Here is a 23,333-nt window from a genome sequence, read left to right on the forward strand (position 1 = left end):
TTTTTAAAGTAGTTATCTACATTCAAGCATTAATAATCTTAAATACAAAAATATATATCAAAATATTATCATATCAGTAATACACAAACCTTTTGGTGCCTCAATAGCAGTATAAGTGCAGCCAGGGGGGACTTGATAACCTTGGGTGAATAACTTGAAATGGTGAATAAGAGCCTCCATGGATGTCTGGAAAATTATCAGAGTTTGAAGAAATAAATCATATAGAAAAATATAAATAAATTCGGATTTAATGTTTACGTACTTATTTTCTTTGCTTAAATGTTATTGCCTATTGTTACTCTACGGTATTATTTACTTATAAAGCTAAGTGCATAACATATACTATTAAACATATGATTTTGACAGCTTTTTCTCCCATAATTCATTATTTTTTTTGTATTTATTAATAGTATACAGGCTATAATATAACATTAAATACAATATAATAATATTATATGTATATAATATTCATGTTACTAATTGTTAAGAGAACTTCTTCAATATGATATATATATATATATATATATATATATATATATCGCCCATTAGTGTAAAAATTAAAATTTTAAATGGACAGTATTCATTAAAGTGATATCCAGTATTAATGATCCTGGATCATTATTATTTGAAAAATACTCACCAACAATGCTCCATCCTGTAAAATAAAATATTTAGCTAAATAAAGTTTAAACAGGTGGTTTTTAACCATGACGACATATTGTCATCACCTGCCTAACAACAAAATCCATTTATGGAATCAGCTGTTCATGAATGTTTTGCGGGTTTTATACTGAATAACTCAATAAGGACTCTAGACATAGAACGCCCCCCCCCTGAAGGTTTCTATCTTAAGCAGAATTAAAATTGGTTTAGTACTCAATATCCACCAATTAGTCCAAGAAGTTTTACTAATTACAATGAAAATATATCAACGATGAACAATGAATCAAACAAACAAAATAATTACTCGTGAAAGGAACTATAAAACTAACTGAAAAAAACAAATTATAAAAAAGAATTACAACTAAACAAAATTACTCATGAAAGGAGTTGAATACCGACAAAAAATACCAATTTCCATAAAACAATTGCGTAAAAACTAAAACTTTAGCAGGAAAATGAAGTAACCAAAATTAGAAATCTCATAAAGCAAAATTCTATAAACTAAGTACTTATTTACAATATACTTACACGGATATCCCACTCAAAACTGTATTGAGATAGCAGGGGATATAGTTTGAGATCCGGCCTTTGGTAGATTCTGGACCACAGTGATGCGAACTATCCCATCTTTAACTGTAAAAACTTCTTCAATGATGCCCAAATATCAATGTAATCGGAGGAAGGGGAGCATTTGGTTGTTCCACCATAACAAAAGTACGCACCTCTAACAGAATTGAGAATTTGGTCCATTTAGCTTGCACCTGGAGTCATGTAAATACTCTTGTTTCGAAAGGGTCCAAAAGGACCGTACCATTTGATCAATCAGCTGGAACCTTGATAAACCCTGTGCTAGGAGCAACTTTATTGGGAACAAAGTTAAGAAATGAGCAGGAGTATATACTGCCAACTCTGAATGATCCAGTACACAGAGCATAAAGAACAAGAATTCAACACAGCCTCTATTTGAACCAATAACTTATTTAATTCTTCATAAGTCAACGTTAGTCTACTGGTCACTCTAAACAGATGGGATTTAACAACCTTGATGTTTCTTTCCAAGATCCAAGATCTTGGGCATAGTTAGAAGAATTGTGAGGAGTGTCTTTAGCACTACAGTCATGACATTTAATAACCATTTAAAGGACTAATTTCTTTCAAATACAATATAGAATAAACATTCTCACTGGTTGAGACAGATATTCTTTTTATTTCCAACACGAATACAGTTTCCCTTCCTTCATTACTGAGAAAGTAAAAAAAAAAAAAAAAGCTATATACATAACTCGTACTATTGAATACATGATTTACATTTATAATTCCAGTACAACATTAAGTACCTGATGTAAAATATTTTTCATTGTTGGAACTTCAAATTTTTTGGGCAATAGTTTGAATATAAATTATAGATATAAATATTTATGAATTTATAAACTTAACAATATACCTTCATTTCTTGCCGTGAAGGAGTACTAATCTTGTTGTCGTCTGTCTTCACTTCTCCTTCTGGCATTTGATTGAGGCACTGTTCAATGATCTTAAGAGATTGTCTCATTTCTGCCACACGACAAAGATATCTGGGATAGAATCAGATAACATAACTTCCTTTTTTCAACTTAAATATAATTTAAACAATAATACAAATCCATTTTGTTAACTAAGACATAAAAAGAAAAGCAATTTAAATAAACCTGTCGTAACAATCTCCATGGGTTCCTATGGGAACTTCAAATTCAAGAAAAGGATAAGCATCATAAGGTTGAGTTTTTCTTAAGTCCCACTTGATTCCAGAGCCTCTTAACATTACACCACTGGAAAAAATATATCAAATAATATGTACTAAAATATCAATAATAAAAAAGCCTATTCCACTACAACTTATGAAGGGTCTTGGATTAAAGAATTTGATCAGAGTTCACACTCAACCACAAAGTTTTTCTCCCACTTAAAGGGTGTCCACATTTTAGAATGGGTGCTTCATTCAGGAATTCCTTTGCATTATATAACTTAATTTTTTTATTTTATTTCCTTACTTATGTTATTTATACTTACTTATTCAATTACCTATATATACATTTTATTTTCCACTTGTTCATTCTGTACAATTATTTACTTTCTCATTCTGTTTATATTTTATTTTTTGTATCCATTGGTTGTTATCTTGTTCATTGTTCTTAGCCCTGATGAAGGTTGGAAATTCTGACCGAAACGGTGGCACTATTAAATAACTTATTTCAACTTATTTATTTTATATTTTGATACACCCCCCAAACATCTTCTCCTCATATAGTTTATCCACGGTCAACTACCTCTCATCATTGTAAATATTTCAAATTTGATAAATATAATCTTTAAAAAATACTAATCTCAACATTTGCCCCATAAAGATTTACATGATTTTTATTTCAATTCATTTAATACTACTAACAGTAAACTATTCTGATAGCTAGTTACCTGAATCCAAGGTTCAGAGCATCCTCAGCAGAAACGACTCCAATATCGACTGTCCTCTCTTTCCAAATTCTATTATTTGTAAGCATATCTTCTGTCTCATCAAGTCGTTCAGCAAATTTTGAGATAAAATCATAAATATCTTCCATCAGACCCAAGGGTAAATCCTTAAACATAGTTTTCAGCCTGATTATGTCTCTCTATTTCAGTATTATCAGTTTTCAAAAGGATAAAGTATTAAAACGAACCAAAGAGACCCCACCAGGCCTTATGTAGGCAGCATGCATACGAGCTCCTGAGACCCTTTCATAAAGCTCCATTATTTTTTCTCTTTCCTCGAATAACCAGAAGAGTGGGGTCATAGCACCAATGTCTAATGCATGGGTTGCAACAGCCATAATATGATTGCGTATCCTTGTTAATTCAGCATACATAACTAGAAGATGATGATCCCAATTATATAAAAGATTTTGCAACTATTTCAAATCAAATTTGACCAATTTCAAATTTAAAAATGATCCAATACAGTTTTAAGTTCCAGAAACATTTTTTTTGGCTTTATGCACTGTGACCTGTGAGGCTTATTGCGTGCACCATCTTTATGAGTTGTTTAGAGTTTAAGATTAGTAGATTCTAGGGATTGATCAGTTCCCATTGTTTTAGTCTAAACCTAAAACCTGCAAATCAGTTTCACCAAGAGACAATGTGGTATGATAGTTGATCCTCAGTGTGATAGAATCTACACATGGGCGATCCTGTCAGCTTGAGGTTCAACATGTGTTTATTGAGTTTACAGTAATCAGTGAAGATAACTGTAAGTTTCCCTAGTGACCCTGTCCAATTGAGGCAACATCATTTACATAAAGTGAGCCAATATGACGTTCTTAGGGTGAAGAAATCTTCCAGTGGTGATCCAGCTCTTTCTTTATGCAAACAACAATGGAATTAACTTAAAAGATCCATAGAAAAGGTATGCTTATCAGCTCTAGCAAAAGCAAGATCCTACCGAGAGGAAGAGTAAAGAAAGATGCTGCTCAACTGTACTGCAACAAAGAAGTAATGAGATATGTCAAATTTACCCTACCTTGGGACAGTTATTGAACATTCAGGGAAAGCAGGCTCAGAGATCTTAAAAAGGATAAGCAAGGTGAACTCGGTCTGCTACAAGATCTGCACTAAAGTAGTTGAAAAAAGAAAAATAGACAAAACAATGAATATTAACAGATAAACAGGAGAATAGACTGTCATCTGCAGAAATGAGGTTCCTCAGAAGGATTTTGTGTATAGCTAGAAGGGACTGTACCTGTAATGAGAGAATGAGGAGGTAGGAGTGATATTGATGATGGAGGTCCTAGAGGTATACCAGCTGAAGTGGTTTGGCTGAGTCGTCAGGATGAAAGAGCACATAGATATGGTCCACTATAGACCGTGGAATACATCACCACTGGAAGAAGACCTGGAGGATATTGTACCAGGATTACGTTGACCCTCTGTACTAGAGCAGAGGTAAAAATCTCTGCCAAGACCCTGAGCATGGCAAGAGACTGAGGACAGTAGCAGTCCTGAATAAACGCTCCCCTGTGATTATAGAGCACTACAGGATGATGCGAAAAAAGAAGAAGGATATTTATGGTTCATAAAAAGTTTGAAGGAAACTTTTTGACCAATTGTGCTCTTTACCTACTTCATAGCTTTCAAAACATTATCTTTAAGGATTTTTTGATGAAACTTTAATCAGTCATTAGAATCCTGAAAGAAATGAGTTGGGAAACTCTACAGCACCCTCCTTAAAGTCCAAATTTATACCACTGTAAATAAATTGTTTGTACCCGAGAAAGAATTAATGAATGAAGAAAGAACTTTCTGCAGAAGGATTTGAAATTTTCATTTTCAAATCGTCAGTTTTTCATTTTTGAGGTAGACTGATCACACGACCATTGTTTTCAGTTACACTGTAGCCGTAAGTCAAATCTTATGGGTTCTGGAGCCTTCCTGGGGTCCACCCAGCCTCATAAATTGGGTACCCCTTATTGGAAAAAATCTGGCAGTCGAGCATAGTATTAACCAAATCACCTCCTTGTGCAAAGCGTTGGTCTAGAAAAAATACTTCCTTACAAAGTACTTTACCCCGGACCCTACATGGGTTGTAGTGGTATAGATTTATTTATTTATACATATTTTTTATTTTTATATATCAGATATAGATATGTGCAAATAAGTAAAATTTATATGTCGTTCCCTCTCCTACATGGGTCAATAAAATGTTTAAATAATCACAATACTATGTAGTCTATTAATGGACAATCTTATTAAGGCTCCGGCCAGTAAAGCATAGATTTAATGCATTTGAGCATATCCATTATGGAGCCCCTTCACACTGGACCTGGACTCCAATCTTATTCCTCATCAGTACTTTTCACTCCTCTTTAATGGATGAAAGTCATGAAAAACAAAATTTATTGAAGAGAAATAAAAATAATGTAAAATATTATACAAACCTCTTATATATTTTGCACGAATAGGTACATCAATATTTAAGAGGTTTTCCACAGCTAATGCATAGCATTGTTCATTACACATCATTGATACATAATCAAGCCGATCAAAATATGGAAGTGCTTGAGTGTATGTTTTATATTCAATCAATTTTTCAGTTCCTCTATGCAACAGACCAATATGTGGGTCAGCTCGAACTACAACCTGATAATATCAAGATAATGATAAATATTAATTTAATATTATAAATGAGGAGTAGAATTCCAAAATTCAGAAGTGATTTAATTGCTTATGAAAGAAATTCTTTTACCTCCAGACAAAATAATACCAAAACAGTTTAAAAAAAAATAAATAAATTGAAAAATGATTTAAGTTGGTTTTGGAATCCTACACCTAAAATAATAAAATATTATAAGAATCAGAATAAAACTTTTCTACTTAATACAAGGAATTTTTTTATTAACTAAGGAATAGTCACTCTCTTATAACTAAGACTATTTTTAAAAATAAATAACAGGACAGAAAGCAAAGGCACTTAAAAAGAAAATCTTCCATTTGGTATGTACACCTTTTCATGCATAATTTTTAAAAATATCAATTAGGTGTCATAATAAGGTCCAACCAATTATTAACCAATAAAGTGATAAGATACCTGGTCCATTAAAGTGATGCAACTTCAAAAAATTTATCGCATGGTGACACAGCATGTTAACAGCTCAGCATTAATCACAAAAACAAAAACCACATATATTTGTCTGAAACTAATAGAGGTTATGGAGCAATATCTGTTATTTTATAATTATAATCACAAGAACATTTAGATCATTCTAAAAATAGTGTGAAAGAAGTTTATGAGAAAACAGTAAGGGGTTAAAATACTAAAACTTAGCATGAAGAGTGCTGTAACGGGACCCCTACATGGTCAGTCGGAATGGCAGTGAAATCAAATATTGACATTCAGATTGATAGGAGTAGGTTAAGACTGATGGATTACAGAAAAATTAAAAAATCTGATCATTCAAAATTTGAAATGGAAGGGAGGCTGTGAGTGCTTAGTTCATATCATGAGTTTTACTTTATCCTATCAAGCAAATATCCAAACAAATTTTCTATTTTCAACAAAATGAGAGAGAAATCGCACAAGACATTGATACACTGTTCGGTATTTCATATAAAAGCTAGCATCAGTCTGATCATGTAGGGGGCTTTGTTACTGAATCAGTCTGGCTTTTGAAGGATGGTTGTCTTTCCGACTAAAGTGTAGGGGATCCCTTAACAAAGAAATTGGTACAAATATTATACTTCTTATAAATATGTAAATATATGTTCAACAGCTAAGCTTGGAAGGTCACACTAGAAACTTACTGATCTAACCGATCAGAATATGGAAGTATGTAATTATCAGTTTTAAAATCAATCAATATGCAATTAAAACATTAACTTAATTTTAAGAAAACAATATCCTCCATTAAAATGATGAAATTTGACCAGATTGCTTTCACTGTTATTGGTAGAAAATTCAGAATCAGGTATAAGTATCATACCTTACAGAGGAGCGTAGTATTAAAATTAATTAAATTTAGTTCCAGTAATATAATATTCTGTTGTGTATATTAGAAAACATTTAATATCAGTAAAATGTAAACTCATGGTATTTTAAAATATGCACAACTCAGAATCTCTAACATCAGAAATATTAATAGTATTAGAAATATTAAACACAACATATGTTATTGAAGAAAACACCATGCGGACTTATATGTATAACTCATCCTGTTTCCAACTTTCATCCTCACAATAAGGATTTTTTGAACTGTGGCCCTTTCATTCTGAATAAGCGATCATAAAATGAATATAATGAATCTAATTAAGAAAAGATGATTATATTATTTGAATCTGTCAAATTTTAATTTAATATATATCACTTAGTATAGTATATAATTATTGATTTCAAAAATAATAACTTATTATTTGAAAGTTTCAAAACAACAGCATCTTTGATAGTTTAGTGCCAAGATTAAAATATTTATATAGTTGTTAAAATAACACCATCTGAAATGAATTTGATTCAGAGATTTCGATAACATATCAAATTAAAAACATTACTTTCTCACAGGATACCGCTTAAAATTCAATGGAATATCAGAATCATTCATCTGATTATTAATAATTTTTTCATAATCAGTCATTACTTTTGACAAAGCATATGCTTCACAACTAAATTTAAGTGATGTTTGATATGAATAAAGAGTAAGGAAAAAAACTGTAAATGACCCTTAAATAGTGGAGTGGATGCCATTTTTACACTTGCAAACAAACATCACTTTTTGTGATTACAGTACACAAAAATATTAACATAGCAATGACTCCATGATTTACATTAGAAAGAAGAAATACTTCAGTCTACCAATATTAATCAAAACTTACTTCACCGTCAAGTTCCAGTACAAGTCGAAGGACACCGTGCGCAGCTGGATGTTGAGGTCCAAAATTGAGAGTGAGATTACGAACTGACTTTTCAACTATCGGTGATTCTCCACTGTAATCAGTAATAGTCCATTTGGAAGAAATCTCATTGGTACATAGTACAGGTCCCTGGAGTTTTTTAAAGGAATCTAAATCGGGGTACCATTTTGAAGCATTCCTTTCATGGCTAAAATTATTGCAAAACACTAAAATCAAAACTAATATATTCAATCATAATTATCAAATATGAAATAGTAAATAAAAACAAATTTAAATACATCATTAATCTGTAACGTTACTAACAAATAGAAATCAATCTTTCACTATAATTAAAAAAAAATTGTGTATTGGAGCAAGAATGTGCCAAGCCACAATTTTGAAGGCTTTAATAATTTGAGTAAAATGCTCCTTTGTTTCTCTATAAAGTTATTTATTGTACTAATAAGTCTAACACCTTAATTTCAATATACGTATCTATATTATGAAGGGTGAACAATATTATTGAATAATAATGATAATAATCAGATTATTTAATAATAAATGTGAAGTTTATTTCCAAACTGCTCTACAGTTTACGTTAACATCATGTGGCTTATCATATGTAAGCCTCGAGCCTTCCAAATGAGAAATTCTTATCACACAACAAACCTTTATATCTCTACATTTATTACCAGTAATAATTGAAGATATGAGTAATTGAATGTGTTATGTGATATTTTAAATAAAATGGGAATTTTCAATTTCAAGAATGTATTAAACCCTACTTCATAGTTTCAAGTTAATTTTTTTTTTAAACTTAAATTATAGGGTTTTCATAATTTGATAATCGGGTTTTCCAGTTTCAAATAGGAATAAAAAATATTAAATTCAAATCTGATTGCTTTTTAACACAACATAACTTATCTCTTAAATTTTCAAAAACTTTGGTTAGATGCTCATTGTATCTAAAAAAACATGATGTGTATTTCTTTTTAAATTTTAATTAAAAGCACTCAAGATAACAAATTCACAGTCATTTCCATAGACTGATTCAGTCAAAATCTTAATAAATTAATACATTAACATGTGAATAGAATACTTACTTGGCATAATAAATAGGTGACACCTGTTTGAATACTAGTCGATTAGATAAACTTAGAGAACTTCTAATCAAATTCCTTCCTAAAATAACGGCCATTCTCAGGGAGCAGTTGACAACAGTTGCAGAATGGGTAGGTAACCTTCTTATCAAAAACTCAGCCAACAGTACTGTCACCTAGTGAATGACGTCAACTATCAACAAGAAAGTGTTTACATTGCAGCAGCGCCAATATATATTCAAATTGAAACAGCGCGCTACCTTTTAGGCTCTCTTAGGGCGAAGTCCCAAAGCATACGGAACTAAGCACTTAGAAACCGGGTCATATATGTATGGACCAACAGCTTACTGGTTTTATTTCCAGGAAATTCCAAGAAAACCAGGGGTCAGTAGTTTCTACCAAGAGGGTAAGTTAGCCAATTTCATTAATATTATTACTAGTCTGTAAAGGCTCACGGGTTTGACCTAAATTAATCGTGAGAATACAATCGAATTTCAAGAAATTTTTTATTTCCGAAAGCAAATATTTCGAAAACTATAACAGATACGAAAAGAATTAATACATACATTCTTGAAGGAAATGATATCAACTTTAATACTGGAGAAATTAATTTTTACCATATTACACAGTTTCCGAAATATGGAATATGTTCAAATACCATTTTTGAAAGTTTCTTTTCTGGAAAAGTTCATTTTCACTATATTATCTATATTACAAAGTTAATTATTTGTCGTTATAAAATTTAATTATTATTCAGATGAATCAAAAAAATAGAAATGGTGAGGAACATATGTTTACGCTTACGTAAACGAAAGTAGTTGACGAAATCTGATAAAACAATATAGGACTAACTAGGTCCCAGCACAATGCCAATAGGTGCTTTCTCAAATGCCACCTATCGTCCATTCCATTCCTCCCTTATTGTATCCCTCCATTTGTTAGACTGCTCAATCCTCAATCCTCGCTAGTAGACCTTCCCTCAGTGCTACCATTCCTCTTTTCTCCATGCCGAACTTCACCACATCCTCTGTTAGCAGGATCCCTTCAGTCAAGGTCTGTACCATCTCGTGTGACACAGTGATAACACAAAAGGACCTTGTCACTCTCATCAGAGCCAATCTTAGGATGGTTGCCAATCTTTCCTTCTGACGCTGTGAAAGATTCCCACTAGAAAAAGGACCCACTCCCTTGAATATAACATTATTCACTGGGAATTTGAGATTCCAGAAGGCTCCTCCGATGAGAAAGAGTCCGTTCACCGTCTGCCTCACCCTTGTTGTCAAGTAGTCCCAATAAGGGATCATGTCCATTCCTCTACCTATCCTAACGCCAAAGTAAGTAATCACCTCTCTTGATCTTATCCTACGAACTCCAATTCGGATTCTATCAGTTCTGCTTCACATAAAGATGGCTTGAGTGTTGGCTGCAGCTATCGCCATTCTCTCCTCTCGCACCAGACTTTCACTATGTTGGCACATATTTCCGCTTCTACCGAGAATACTATAGGGTGTTTTTTTAAGCCCGATAGAACTTGAAATTGTAAAAAATAACACAAAAAATTAAATTGTAATCAAAATTTTTTTTTTATTCGAAAGATCAATACGTGACATTAACATTTGAAAATGATTTCGGGCATATGGGCACCGCGGCTGTTCTTGACGAAGCGCATTCTGTAAAATTGTGTTCAGCGATGAGGCGCATTTTTGGCTTAACGGGTTTGTTAATAAGCAAAATTGCCGCATATGGTCGTGCGATTTGACACCTCTCGATCATTTCCTGTGGGGCTACGTGAAGTCACTGGTTTATGCTGATAAACCAGCAACAACTGACGCCTTGGAGGCCAGCATTGTTCGTGTTATTCGTGACATACGGCCAAAATTGGACGTCCAGAATGCGCTTCGTCAAGAACAGCAGCGGTGCCCATATGCCCGAAATCATTTTCAAATGTTAATGTCACGTATTGATCTTTCGAATAAAAAAAAAATTTTGATTACAATTTAATTTTTTGTGTTATTTTTTACAATTTCAAGTTCTATCGGGCTCAAAAAAACACCCTATACTACAGCAAAATTGTCGACGTACGCTGTTGCGGAGAACCGATCCTTGTCCTGGAGTTTTTCTTTTCACGACTGTTTCAGTGCAACATTCTTAATTGATCAAAAAATCCCCATACACAATACAACTTGGACAAAGTTTTACACTCCTAGCATTAACGATAGAGACAGTTGAGCCTTTTGGGCCCTCAAAAAATCCATTTTATTAAAGTACCGTTATGAAAGTACACATGCACAAGATATAGTACTAGATCTTTTTCATTCTCTCCGATTATTAACGAATAGAATTTATTCTGCTTTAAAGTTAAGTTCGGTCAGCATTTTGATCTTTTTCCGTTATCTTCACAACCACTTCGTAGCAACCGGCTTCATTCATGTCTGTTTCTGTACGAAAAAATTTTGTAGAAACTTATTATTTTTACTCGTAAAGAATTGAAGCAACCTCTATGTGTTTTAACCATACAGTTGCTAAATTATCCCATCTACGATTCAAACCATCCCATGAAAACAACTGCCCCTACGAAGGTAAACGTCAAAAACTACTTTGTAATACATTAAATTAGTTTTAATATGAGTGCTAATAGAAAGCTGCAAGTCTGATGATTCTTTAGATATATTTGTTTCCTAAACCAAATGTTTTGTTGGAACAACTAGAAATCAATATTATTTCAATTAATTTTAGCAAATAACATGAAAACTATTACTCCTACGAAAATAAACGTCATAAACTACTTCATAGCATATTAAACTAGCTTTAATTTGAGTGCTAATAGACATCTGTACGCCTAATGATTCATTCAATATAGATTTCACAAAATAAATTTACCAACTACTGATTTTTCAGTACATTTTTTATGAAATGTTGTTTTCTAAAAAAGTATATCTCGGGAACTATTGAACGCAAATAGCCTTTTTAGGACTCAAATTTTAGCAAATATACTCTACTTGAAATGACGTTCTATTAGGTCTTCTAGTCTTGTAGGTTATTTTAGAGATATGGACCTCCTAATGAAAAATTGATATTTTTTACTGTTTTGAAACATTTCTATAGGTAGCGTGGTCCAACTGACGGACTCTCATTTCTTTATTGGAAGAAAAAAGAGTTATCGACGTTATCATTAGATAATGTCGATTTTTTTTCATTGGCTCTCGGATTGTGAATTAAGTACTCCACAAGTCACCGGAGTGAAATTGTCGCATTTGCATAATCCGATATTTTCGGCTCTTTTTTGATTCTGTATAAAGTCGGAGTCAGGGGTCTCATTTTCTGATGTCCACGCTTGCCGCGTACACCGGAAGACCCCGAAGACGCCACGACTGCGAAGCCACCTGATATTATCTATCGTGGTATGTAGGCCAGAACCTGGCTTGCCTCTACTACCACGCCATGGCCGATGACATGCTGGACAGCCTCTGATCGAGAAAGACGTTCTTTCGGACACCTGAAGCAAAATCTATGGTATACACCATATTCGCCCACCGCTCAGCCTAAACGAGAGAAGCGGCTAGAAGAAGTGACCGTGGCGGTGAAGACGTCACACAGATAAGCCAATATCTCAATATCTGAGACCTGTTGAGAGTTCTGTTATTATTGCGTATTATCAAAATAATTATTTAACTAAGGTACTAACCCATCTGCCCCCTCAGGAATTTTACTTGGTCTCTTAAAATATATATATGTGCTCATTAAGAAGCAGAAAGTCTCACATTTCAATCCCCCTTTTCCACACTAATTTAGAATAAAATTCAACATACATTCGGGATACCTAGAGTAAGGTTCGAACAGGTCCCGATGTAAACAGTTATTATTCCCTAAACTTATATTAAAAAAAAAAACTGATAACAATAACATTATATTTTCTTCATAAATAAATTAAAGTGTAATCTTTAAGCCTATTAGAATTTTAGTAATTAATCCAGCCTCTGTTTCAGTTCTGATCTTTAAGGGAGGGGACGTAAGAGCTTTCTCCTTTATAGAAGTTTTAATGCTTTTGTTTAACATGTGGGTTGTAATCCCTCATGATCCTTTTTGAAGTAAATTTTCCTAGATAAATGAGCTGTTCTCTTGCAAAATTCAGCAACTGTAATATTAGAATAACATTTTTTTATAAAATTCATTTCGGAATTGAAAGTTATATAGAATTATTTGAAGTGATTAAAATCATATATGAAAATGATTAAAAAAAACAAGAGATTGAGATTAAATTTAATTCTTCAATGTAGTAATAATAATAAAATAAATACTTAAGTATCAAATTATAAACAGTAAAATTTAAAATAATATTTCAAAATACCGAGATTAGAGTCAAATATTTAAAAGAATATAATTTTTTAATTTGATTTCAGTGTAGGTAAGAAAATAATTTATAGGGGTACTATTTAAGATAATTTATGCCGTATTGAAAACCAAATTGTTGTATTGCAGAGTTATTTACAGGATCTTGATGTTTTTTATTTGATAATTTATTTTTATTATCATTACAAATTATTGAATTATAAATAATATCTTAAACCATGCTCTGAACTTAGACCAAAACATGTAAAACGTGTCCGACGATCAGCGTTACGACCTCAAATGAAAAGTACAAATTCAAGTCATTATTTATTAGTTCTTTTTTTCTCTCTTACGCCCTGGAATTTTTAAGTATGATTAATCACACAAACCTGAAGCCTCATGTTTCATTCGATTCAGCATGGAAAAAGACATGAAGATCTTTATACATCTGAGCCGTTTTCAACTACGTATTGACTCCAGGGAACTAATTGGTGCTTTGCAGATTACAGAATATATATTTTTTAACAGAATAAAACAATGCTCTCGTTATAATCTTGGATATATTTAAAATCTGAGGAGTAATATAAATAAACGAAAAATAGCATTTACGAGAGTCAATTTTCTCGATTTTTCCATTAGCGAAATCATGAATTACTTCTTCATAGCCCAGTTCTTTACGTGTATCATTTTCTATTGACATGTGTTAAAAATAAAAAAAATTTCTTGAAACAACAGTTGATTCTTCAATCCATTCTTTATTCGTATTAATTTATCGTTCACATAAGTTACGAATCTCTGGGTCGACGGGGCCAGTGTACCCATACTTTAGTGGTATAAAGCTGGCCCCAAAAACTATTTCTTACTAACCTAATATCATTCCCATATTTTGTCCTACAATTATTAGTTCCTTCCAGTGTGGACAGTGGCGTAGCGGGGGTGTGGTCTGCAGTTCATTGAAAAATGTCTGAGTAAATAATAATAATTTAAATTAAATATGTACCGCTATAACCCAGGAAGGGTAAAATGTGCAGTATTTTGTATCGAAGTACAGTTCCTAGAACAACGTTTGTGCAAGGACAAGTAACCGTTGGTTCAGAAACAGTTGACAGTTGGTCAAGCGTGATTCTGACCATATCATCATTTGATCAGAATTACACTCGAACGCCGCATCTTTATTTAATTTTTATTTTTATTTCAAGGCTTTGGAATAGTGATTTCAAGTTCGCACTAATTTGAATAATTAATAATTGTTGTTATTTTAGCATTTAAGACTAGAATAATGTGAACCCCTACAACCCATAGGTTCAGTACTTTGTAAGGGAACACGCACTGTTTTTAGAACAACGGTTCTACCAAGAGGTGATTTTTTCAAGATCACGCACAACCGCCAGATTTTTCCCTAATTAAGGGTTCCCACAGGGCTGACTCACGGCTAGAATGAAACAGAAAATAATTATTTGCCATAGCCAGATTCGAAACTGAGTCCTTGGAGTTAGTAGCAAAGTAACTTACCACCTGCTCCTACAAGTAATGATATCTTGTAAAAATTTAAACCATTTCTTGTTTGAAAATATGATTGTTCTCGCCAAAACGTTCTTTAGAATTGCGGTATAATTTAGTCTTTTAAATTTAAATACCTAAAATAGGGGGCAGCAAAAAAAAAAAATATATATTTGAAGCTACTATTTAGTTTTATATCGTTGCAGTAGACTTGAAAAACATGAATATACTACTTTTTTTCTGTTTTTTCTTCTTTTTTCTATGACTGCCCTAGTCATTTCTGACATGGAAGAGAGAGGAGGGCTCTAGATTTAATTAACCAATTTTATCAAAATTTTAGGATCAAGTTTCTATTTCGTGGGACCGCAACGAAATGAAAGTGATCATCCCAAACCAGATTCGAACCGGCGCCGCTGCTCTCACTAGGCAGTCGAAGTTGACGCTATAACTTCCTCGATTACAACCAATGATCCCCTCAGTTACAGTACTTCATATACATGTCTCGTAAACAATGAATTAGTAATTTGATCTTTTAATATAAAGTGTGAACTTTAATTTTGTATGTTCGAAGAGTTTTTCCCAAACCCAAACTCTATTCACCATCACGGTTGAAACAACCAATAACTATGAGGGTTGGAAAATCTGACATTGTCTGAGCTCTGAATCACTTTACAAGAGCTGACAAAAATTATTAGATTTCAGTTTGATTAGCAGATTATTAAGCTTGGAGAATGACATTCAAACCAAGAATTATGGGTTATGAAGTTTTTCACAAAGTTCTTCATCCGAAATCCCCATCCTCTATACTTTACATTATATATCCCTGTGTTCGACGGATTGAAATATCGATTCGTTTATATTTCGATAGCTATAATAGTTATAATTAAAAAATAATAAAGTATTCAACGGGAGAACTATCGACTCCTTTGCTACGACAGCTGCCACAAGTTAATGATCAGTAATGAATACAAATGAATTTTAAATGTCAGGGACTTAACAACATACAGTCCTACTATTGTCGGAATCGTCGTGGCTAATGAAGGAATTTCATGATCCTAGCTGTTAGGCAAATCACGAGGTTTGTTGAGATCTTATCGCTTGTTTTGGGAGGAATATTTTTAAAAACGTCCATAGAAAAAAAAAATGTTCTAGACCACCGGCATTAATCTGCAATAAGGAATTGTGGATTAAGTTTTTTTAGTTAGTTTATTAACGTATTATAATTTTTTATAATCAAAATACTATCGGTTTATATGTATATATTCAAACGTGATTCTGACTAAATTGCACAACCGTTGGTCTAGTACTTCTTCATAATGTACTGCACCCCTTTTACCCCTCTTGGGTTCTAGAAGTACAGATTTAAATTTTAAAAATTAATTATTTAGATATAATTAGAAGATTCCGAAAATAAAGCCTTGAGTCTCTATTCATCTTTAGAAAAACAATGGCCTCTTTATAAATAATATAATGGGGGTCTGCACATCTTGTACCTTATGCATTATTTTTTTCAAATTAATTCATTAAGCCCAACAGGAGATTCTCAACGATAATCCTGAACAAATAGTTTAGGTACTGTTTAATGACATGACATACCAGTAGTTTGCTTCCTTGTTGGTTTTTTTCTACCCTTTTATGAATTCATTAGTTGTTAGCAAGAAAAAACAAGTCAGAAGGAAAATAGTTGTTCTTGTGTTTATAGTTGTTCGAACAAATTTTTCATTTACCAAATTTATATTCATATGTGAAGATCATAAAAACTACTATCCCTACGAGGATAAGTGTCATAAACTACTTTATAGTAAATTAAATTTCCTTTATTTTGAGTGTTAGCAGATATATGTGCGTCTTAAGAATCTAGAGATATATTTTTTGAAAAATCCGACATTTTATACGAACAACTAGAAATTAACATTTTGAGAGTCAACTATCATAAAAACTGCTACTCCTACAAAGATAAACATGATTAACTATTTTGTAGTAAATTTAACTAGCTTTAATTTGAGAGCTGGAAGTTTTTCATAAATCAAATGTATTGTCCGAACAACTATAAATCAATTTATTTTAGCAAATATCAAGAAAACTACTATTCCCACGAAGGTAAAGGTCATAAACTACTTTATAGTACATTAAACCAGCTTTAATTTGAGTGCTAATAGACATCTGTACGTCACATAGTTCCTGAGATATAGATTTCTCAATATAAATTAACTAACTACTAATCTTTCAGTAGATTTTTAAGAAATTTTGCTTTTTAAAAAGCTATAGCTCGAGAACTATTGGACGTAAATAGCTCTTAAAGGGATAATATTTCAGCAAATTTACTCTTCTTTAAATAATGTTCTCTTAGATTTTCTAGTTTTGTGGGTAGTTTTTAAGATATAGAGCTTATAGAATGAAAAATTAATGTTTTTTTAAGGTTTTGAAACAGCCGCCATTTTTTATTCCCCTACCTATACTTGGCAGACTCATCAATTTTCACTAGTAATTATACCTAGTTTTCATTAAAGTAATCAAAAATTGGGGTGATATAACTGCTTTTTTTCTCCTCTTGGGCTCTTGTACTATTAGAACCTTAAGGCTCAAACGACCCTCCTCCGACGTTATTCGGAGAATTTAGAAGCCTAAACAACGCCGAATCGTGAGGGCTGCACTCGGTATACTTAAGTTTATAGAATTATGGCGAATAAAATGAGCGTGTAAAGTTGTAGGGCTTAGTAACGAACTAATCTACAATAAGTTAATAAACACCGATCCGACGGATAAGCCTCCAAGGAATAAAATGAAGGAGGAAGGATTGCATAAAAATCGATCTTGTGAATTTAGATTTGGATGGGCGTGGACAGATGTATGTCGACGGTTATTGGTGGTATCGGCATCGAACCTTCGGGTTCACTAAACCTTTATTATTAGCATGATTAAATTAAGGATATATAAATAAAGAACAAAAAATAAATGTGAAATAAAATAATTCGGAATTGACTTATAAACGTATTGATAAAATTGACATATTCTATAGAATATAACGTAGACGGGTTAATTTGTGACAAATCTACTTGGTTTGAGATTGTCAGTTGGACAATCCCAGAAGGGAAAGTTACCACAGTCGATGGTACTATTAATGAAACAACGGATAGTTCAATTTAAAATAACAAAAAAAAAAACTATTTTTTTGGATGATATTTTACTGTTAAAGCAAAGCAGCGATAGTCCGAAAATGCATGTTTAATTAATATCAAAGAGTCCGGAACGTATCAATATCAAATCGCGCGACTTTTTCATTTCAGAAAAAAACAACAGGTCTGATGTTTGCACTAGATTTAAGTCTACCTAACTATTATAAGAAATGAAATTCACAAAGCAGTAATAAATCACTTCCTTTTGGCAGGTTCTCAATGATCTACGAAGATTTTGGGAACTGCTTTGTGACCGCAGTTCGCTTACCTGATGATCTAAGCCCAGCTATCACCTTCGCCGAAGACATCGAGGTGGGGAAGGTAACGAAGGAGTAGGGGACAGACTTCGCCGTCAGTAAGGAGTATGCAGCCGCGCGATGGGAGCTAAGCGACCGATCAGGATCGTCGTACTTGGCGCGCCTAAAGTCGGCAAGACCGGTATGTAATCTATATTTATTTAATTAAACATTTATTATTATTTAATTGTATTATTGCAAAATAATCTAAATTAGATGAAAAATACGAATGACTGAGCGAAATTTGTATTTACAGGATACAACATAATAAAATGGCAAATTAAAAACATTACATGGAAGATGATCCATCTCTCCCTATCTGACCCGGTGCCATTAACTTTTAAATAAACATTGTAAATAATCAAAAATTAAATGTAAATAAAAACACAATAATAAATAATAAAAATATATTCACAATAGTGAACAATAATAAGACAATTAGATTAATTAACATCTGTTTAAATGTGAATTATCTATAATTTAATTAACGAAACTCTTAGCCTTTTAATAAATTTACTTTCATATACTGTTGATATAAAATGATTTAATATTTATTTAATCATTATTAATCATGTATTTATTTATCACCAGATCGGCCGGGTTGGCCTAACTTGTTCATTATAACAATTATATTCGGTTATAAAAATTGATGTTGGATGTTGAGATATAGCCTTTTGCAGACTTCAAAAACAATTTTAAATGTAATAATTATTGTATATTTTTCATTAGTAAATAATATATCTATGAAATAAGAATAGTAAATTTGTGATTGAAAAATAAAAGAAACAAAAATAATAATAATTATAGAATTTTAAAACACCTTTGAATTAAAATTTTAACGGACTCATATAATATGAAACTAGGGAGGTTTGATCTGTAAATTGTACATGCAATAAACTATCACAAATAAATATACAAATTAACTGTATTATACCATACATACACATACTTAAACTTTATTATTAAAGAGATTTTTTATACTAATTTATATATAATTAAAAAAAAATCTGCATTGCCCATGGAGGGTTAGGGATATAGTACTCTATAAATAATATTTCTTTTATATAGTGCAGTACTACATAAATAATACAAAATATAAAATAATATTTCTTTCTAATTGAAAATTAGAACTTAATAAACAAATCCGTAAAATAAAATAAAATTTAGCTTGTGACATATGTATTTTTTTTTTTTTTTTGGTTGTTAAATGATTTAATTTAAATAAAAAGAATTTCTTTCTTTTCTTTTTTTTTTTTTTAAATAATTCTACTTTTAAAATTTTTCATTTTTCTCTTTAAAGGGACAGATTGTTTTAACATACACATTTTATTAATTTGAATAAATGAAAAATTGGTCATTTAAAGATACATATTTTGTAGGAACCAAGTTGAAAAAAAAAAAAGAAAAGAATATTCTGGATATTTTTTATCCCGTTAACATGAATTTGATTCTCGAAAGCGTCATATTGTGTCATTTTCATAAGAAAAATCAATATTTTTTAGGGAAAAAAAGGGGGGTATTTTTAATGGGAAATGTTCAAATTAATTTGAATTACACATTTAAAAACTAATTTATGGTTTTTCCGTTTTCAAAATACCTTTGATGTTCAACATCAAGCTCCCTTTAAATTAAAACTTAACAGGACACATTTAATCAGAGACAAGACCAGTTTAATCTGAGAAGATTGCAGAGTTCAAAGCTTTGTCGGCCTCAAAGCATACTCCTTCAAACACGGGCTTCCTGAAGGGTTGCCCGCACCCAGTTGTCAAAGATTAGTTAGAACTGGATTTTTATTACGATATTAGGGCAATTATGAACTATTATTCGACATTAATACAGTGCACATTAAAATATATATTAACTCTACTGGAATATCATCTAATAATTATTTCTTGGATAAGATCTTCATACCAGAGCGATAATAAGCAGAATTTTAAATAGTTGTAATTTATTAATAATTGCAAATTCTATCCAATTATACAAAACAAGTAAAGAAATAAATACGTATCAACAAAGCTAAAAGTATAATTAAGTGCAGAAACGACAGATATAAGATATAAGAATACATTTGAATACAAAGAAACATTTAAGTGTATATGATCTGGAATAACTAAAAGGAAATAATACGTGTAATTTTTAAGTTTTTAAAATTACTACCCTATCAAGTACCGTTCATATTACCTTTTGTTTATCAACATCTTTTTTTAAAAAAATGAATGCAATTTATTATACAGTGGTATTATAATTTGTCTACTAATTTATAAAGACTGATACAGACACGTCTGTAAGTATTAATTTAAAACAAAATTACAACTATACAAGTAAAAGTTGAGTGATATAATCTCATACCACAGAAAATGGCGAAATTGTGCCTTAAATAAAAAAAAAATGCACCACTCTCAACCACTTAAATATTTTTTCTGCTCCAAACTGTACAGTTGAAAAGTATATCTGCATTTTTAGACTAAACACATCCGAATACGATAATAAATAAAGAAGTGACCAACTATCACATTTTACAGTACATATTTAACTGGATGAGACAAAAAAATATATTTCTATTATTGGTAAAAATATAAAGTTTTAACATATTAGATATATAAATAATTGACCGTATTATTTTAAATACTAAAGATGGTCAAAGTTGCAGTGAAAAGAGAAACAAAAAAAGTTAACTATTTATTTTCCGACGTTTCGCCCCATTTTGTAGAGCTTCATCGGGGCTGTTCAAGTTAATAGCTTTGGCGACTTTTCCTTAGCTTTAAACCTTTGAAAAGATTTATTTGCTTTAGATCTAGATTCTTGTTCAATCTATCGAATGAAGGAAAATTTGTATTTTTTTTTTCGAGTATCATAAAGGTTTCATTTACCAATGTTATTTACATTGAATTATTGAAATTTTGTTAACAGTTTCATGACTACTCAAAAGCTATATACATGATAGTATCATAAATATACATAAAAATATAATCAATTCAATTTTTCTTCATTTGTAATAGTGCTATTTTTATGTGTATAAAGAATTCAGGTTCGAAAAACAAAAACAAACTAATATGAAACAAGATAAATAACCGTAAAAAGGACAGAGATAAAAGAAAATAGGAGAGGACTAGGATCCAACCTTGTAAGACGCCACCCGAAGCCTCCGATTATGTCTGGATCATTTCCTTGCCGCCGCATATTGACAACCTTTCAATACGGCTTACATCTTGACTGTTTATGATATCTTCTCGGTACTTGCGACGTTATCTTGCAATACTTAAATGAAATTTAAGTTATTCTGCAATATGGTTAACAATTATTTAAGGATATTAACTTTTGAAACTTAAAGTTTGAAAAAACAATATACTATTTACTCCTTCAGGTATAATGGAGTTTTTAACCATTATCCACATAAAAAGATTGTTGAATATTCCACTAACACACAAGATCATCTAACACCGAAGTGAAAAAATGTTATCATGAAAATAAAAATAGAAAACGAATAAAAGTTAAATAACTTAACCTATAAAAAAAAAACAATAAACGATTATTTAATACTATAATTAAGTAAACATAGTTGTTATTTGTTGAATAAAATTACAAATTTTCTAATTCAACAAATGTATTTTTGCATTAATGAAATTTGGTCATCAACGCCATGCTATTACGATGAAGCTACAAACACCACACATGCACGCACCCCTCCTCCCCCCCCACACAAACACGTCATTCAAACAAATATAAAAGAGGAACGTGATTCGTACAAATGTAAAAATTAATAATAAATAAAATAAAAATAATAAATAATTTAGAAAGAAGACGATGTGCTTTTTAAAATTTAAACACTAATGTAATTTTAGCTTCCTCATCTGTGAGAGCTTCTGATAAATTTGGGGTCAGTCCTATCCTGTTTATTGTTGGCAAATAGTGAGTAAATTCTTCAAAAATATGTCTAATCGTGAGAATGGACTGACAATACTGCAAACACGTTGGAGGTGGGAGTTTTCTGAGGTGAGAGTGCATGAGGAGAGTATGACGTATTCTCAAATGGGTTAGAGCAACTTCCTCCCTGCGGCTGTTGCGGTAGGATGTTGAACATGGTTTTACTGATCATTTTAATATTTTTTTTTTAATCATCTACATTATCCTTAAAAAAAGATAATAAACAATAATTAAATTGAATTGTTTTTTCGAAATCGTGGTAGGCACTATAGATCAGGAATAACAATTAGAAACAAATCGAATTTACTAAATTAAGCTATATATATTTTTTATCTAAGTATATACATATCATATAAAAAAAATATATATAAATGTACAATTGTAAATTAGTCCGAATTTCATTACTGAAATTTATAAGAATTTTTTGATACAAAATAAAATATAAAAAAAAAAAAAAAAAGGAGAAAAAGAAAACGAAAAAGGAAAAAAAGATAAAAGAACTAAAGAGATGAAAAAAAAATGTTCTTATGTTATGTATTACTAATGTTTTTCATTATTATTGTATACCTGGCTAGGCTTATGTATCGTAAGATTAAAAATATTGTCTGGTTAGACTAAAATAAGTATGCTGTGTGACTAGCAGCCCAATGAAGTTGAGCAGCACAAGTTTGTATTTTAATAAAGTTTTTCCTCCTTCCTCTTATAGGCCAGTTTAAATGACAATTATATGAGAATATAATTAAGATTAAAGAAAGGACGGATAATAACACTAGATATTGATCTTAAAATGAACGGAAAAGTGCGAAACGTCATCAAAATAATGATAAAAGTATGGTAGAAGTTTTATTTCTCGGAAATCGTTATAAATATATATATAACCCTTAGAAAAACACTAATTATTGTGTATTCAATCATTTTCATCAATCGTAATCGCTTCAGAGACCAGCAAAAAAAAA

General features: G+C 31.4%; 2 protein-coding genes across 2 annotated transcripts in view; one reads left to right on the forward strand and one right to left on the reverse strand.

The window, feature by feature from the left end:
• Positions 1–9,314, reverse strand: part of LOC106680036 (NADH-ubiquinone oxidoreductase 49 kDa subunit) — an 11,824-nt gene extending 2,510 nt beyond the window's left edge. Inside the window, exons 1-8 of the mRNA XM_014419496.2 lie at positions 9,156–9,314; positions 8,035–8,260; positions 5,610–5,811; positions 3,360–3,547; positions 3,115–3,278; positions 2,352–2,471; positions 2,108–2,237; positions 90–186 (exon numbers count right to left, since the gene is read on the reverse strand). Of these exons, the coding sequence (XP_014274982.1) occupies positions 90–186; positions 2,108–2,237; positions 2,352–2,471; positions 3,115–3,278; positions 3,360–3,547; positions 5,610–5,811; positions 8,035–8,260; positions 9,156–9,250 (1,222 nt within the window). The 5' untranslated portion in view covers positions 9,251–9,314. The remainder of the gene's footprint in view (positions 1–89; positions 187–2,107; positions 2,238–2,351; positions 2,472–3,114; positions 3,279–3,359; positions 3,548–5,609; positions 5,812–8,034; positions 8,261–9,155) is intronic.
• Positions 9,315–18,505: 9,191 nt separating this feature from the next.
• LOC106680045 (ras-like protein family member 11B) overlaps positions 18,506–23,333 on the forward strand; it is a 43,165-nt gene continuing 38,337 nt past the window's right edge. The window contains exon 1 of the mRNA XM_014419507.2: positions 18,506–18,595. Within this exon, the coding sequence (XP_014274993.1) occupies positions 18,535–18,595 (61 nt within the window). The 5' untranslated portion in view covers positions 18,506–18,534. The remainder of the gene's footprint in view (positions 18,596–23,333) is intronic.

The sequence above is a fragment of the Halyomorpha halys genome, unplaced genomic scaffold, assembly GCF_000696795.3.
Source record: "Halyomorpha halys isolate HHAL.00 unplaced genomic scaffold, Hhal_1.1 Scaffold15.1, whole genome shotgun sequence".
NCBI lineage: Eukaryota > Metazoa > Arthropoda > Insecta > Hemiptera > Pentatomidae > Halyomorpha > Halyomorpha halys.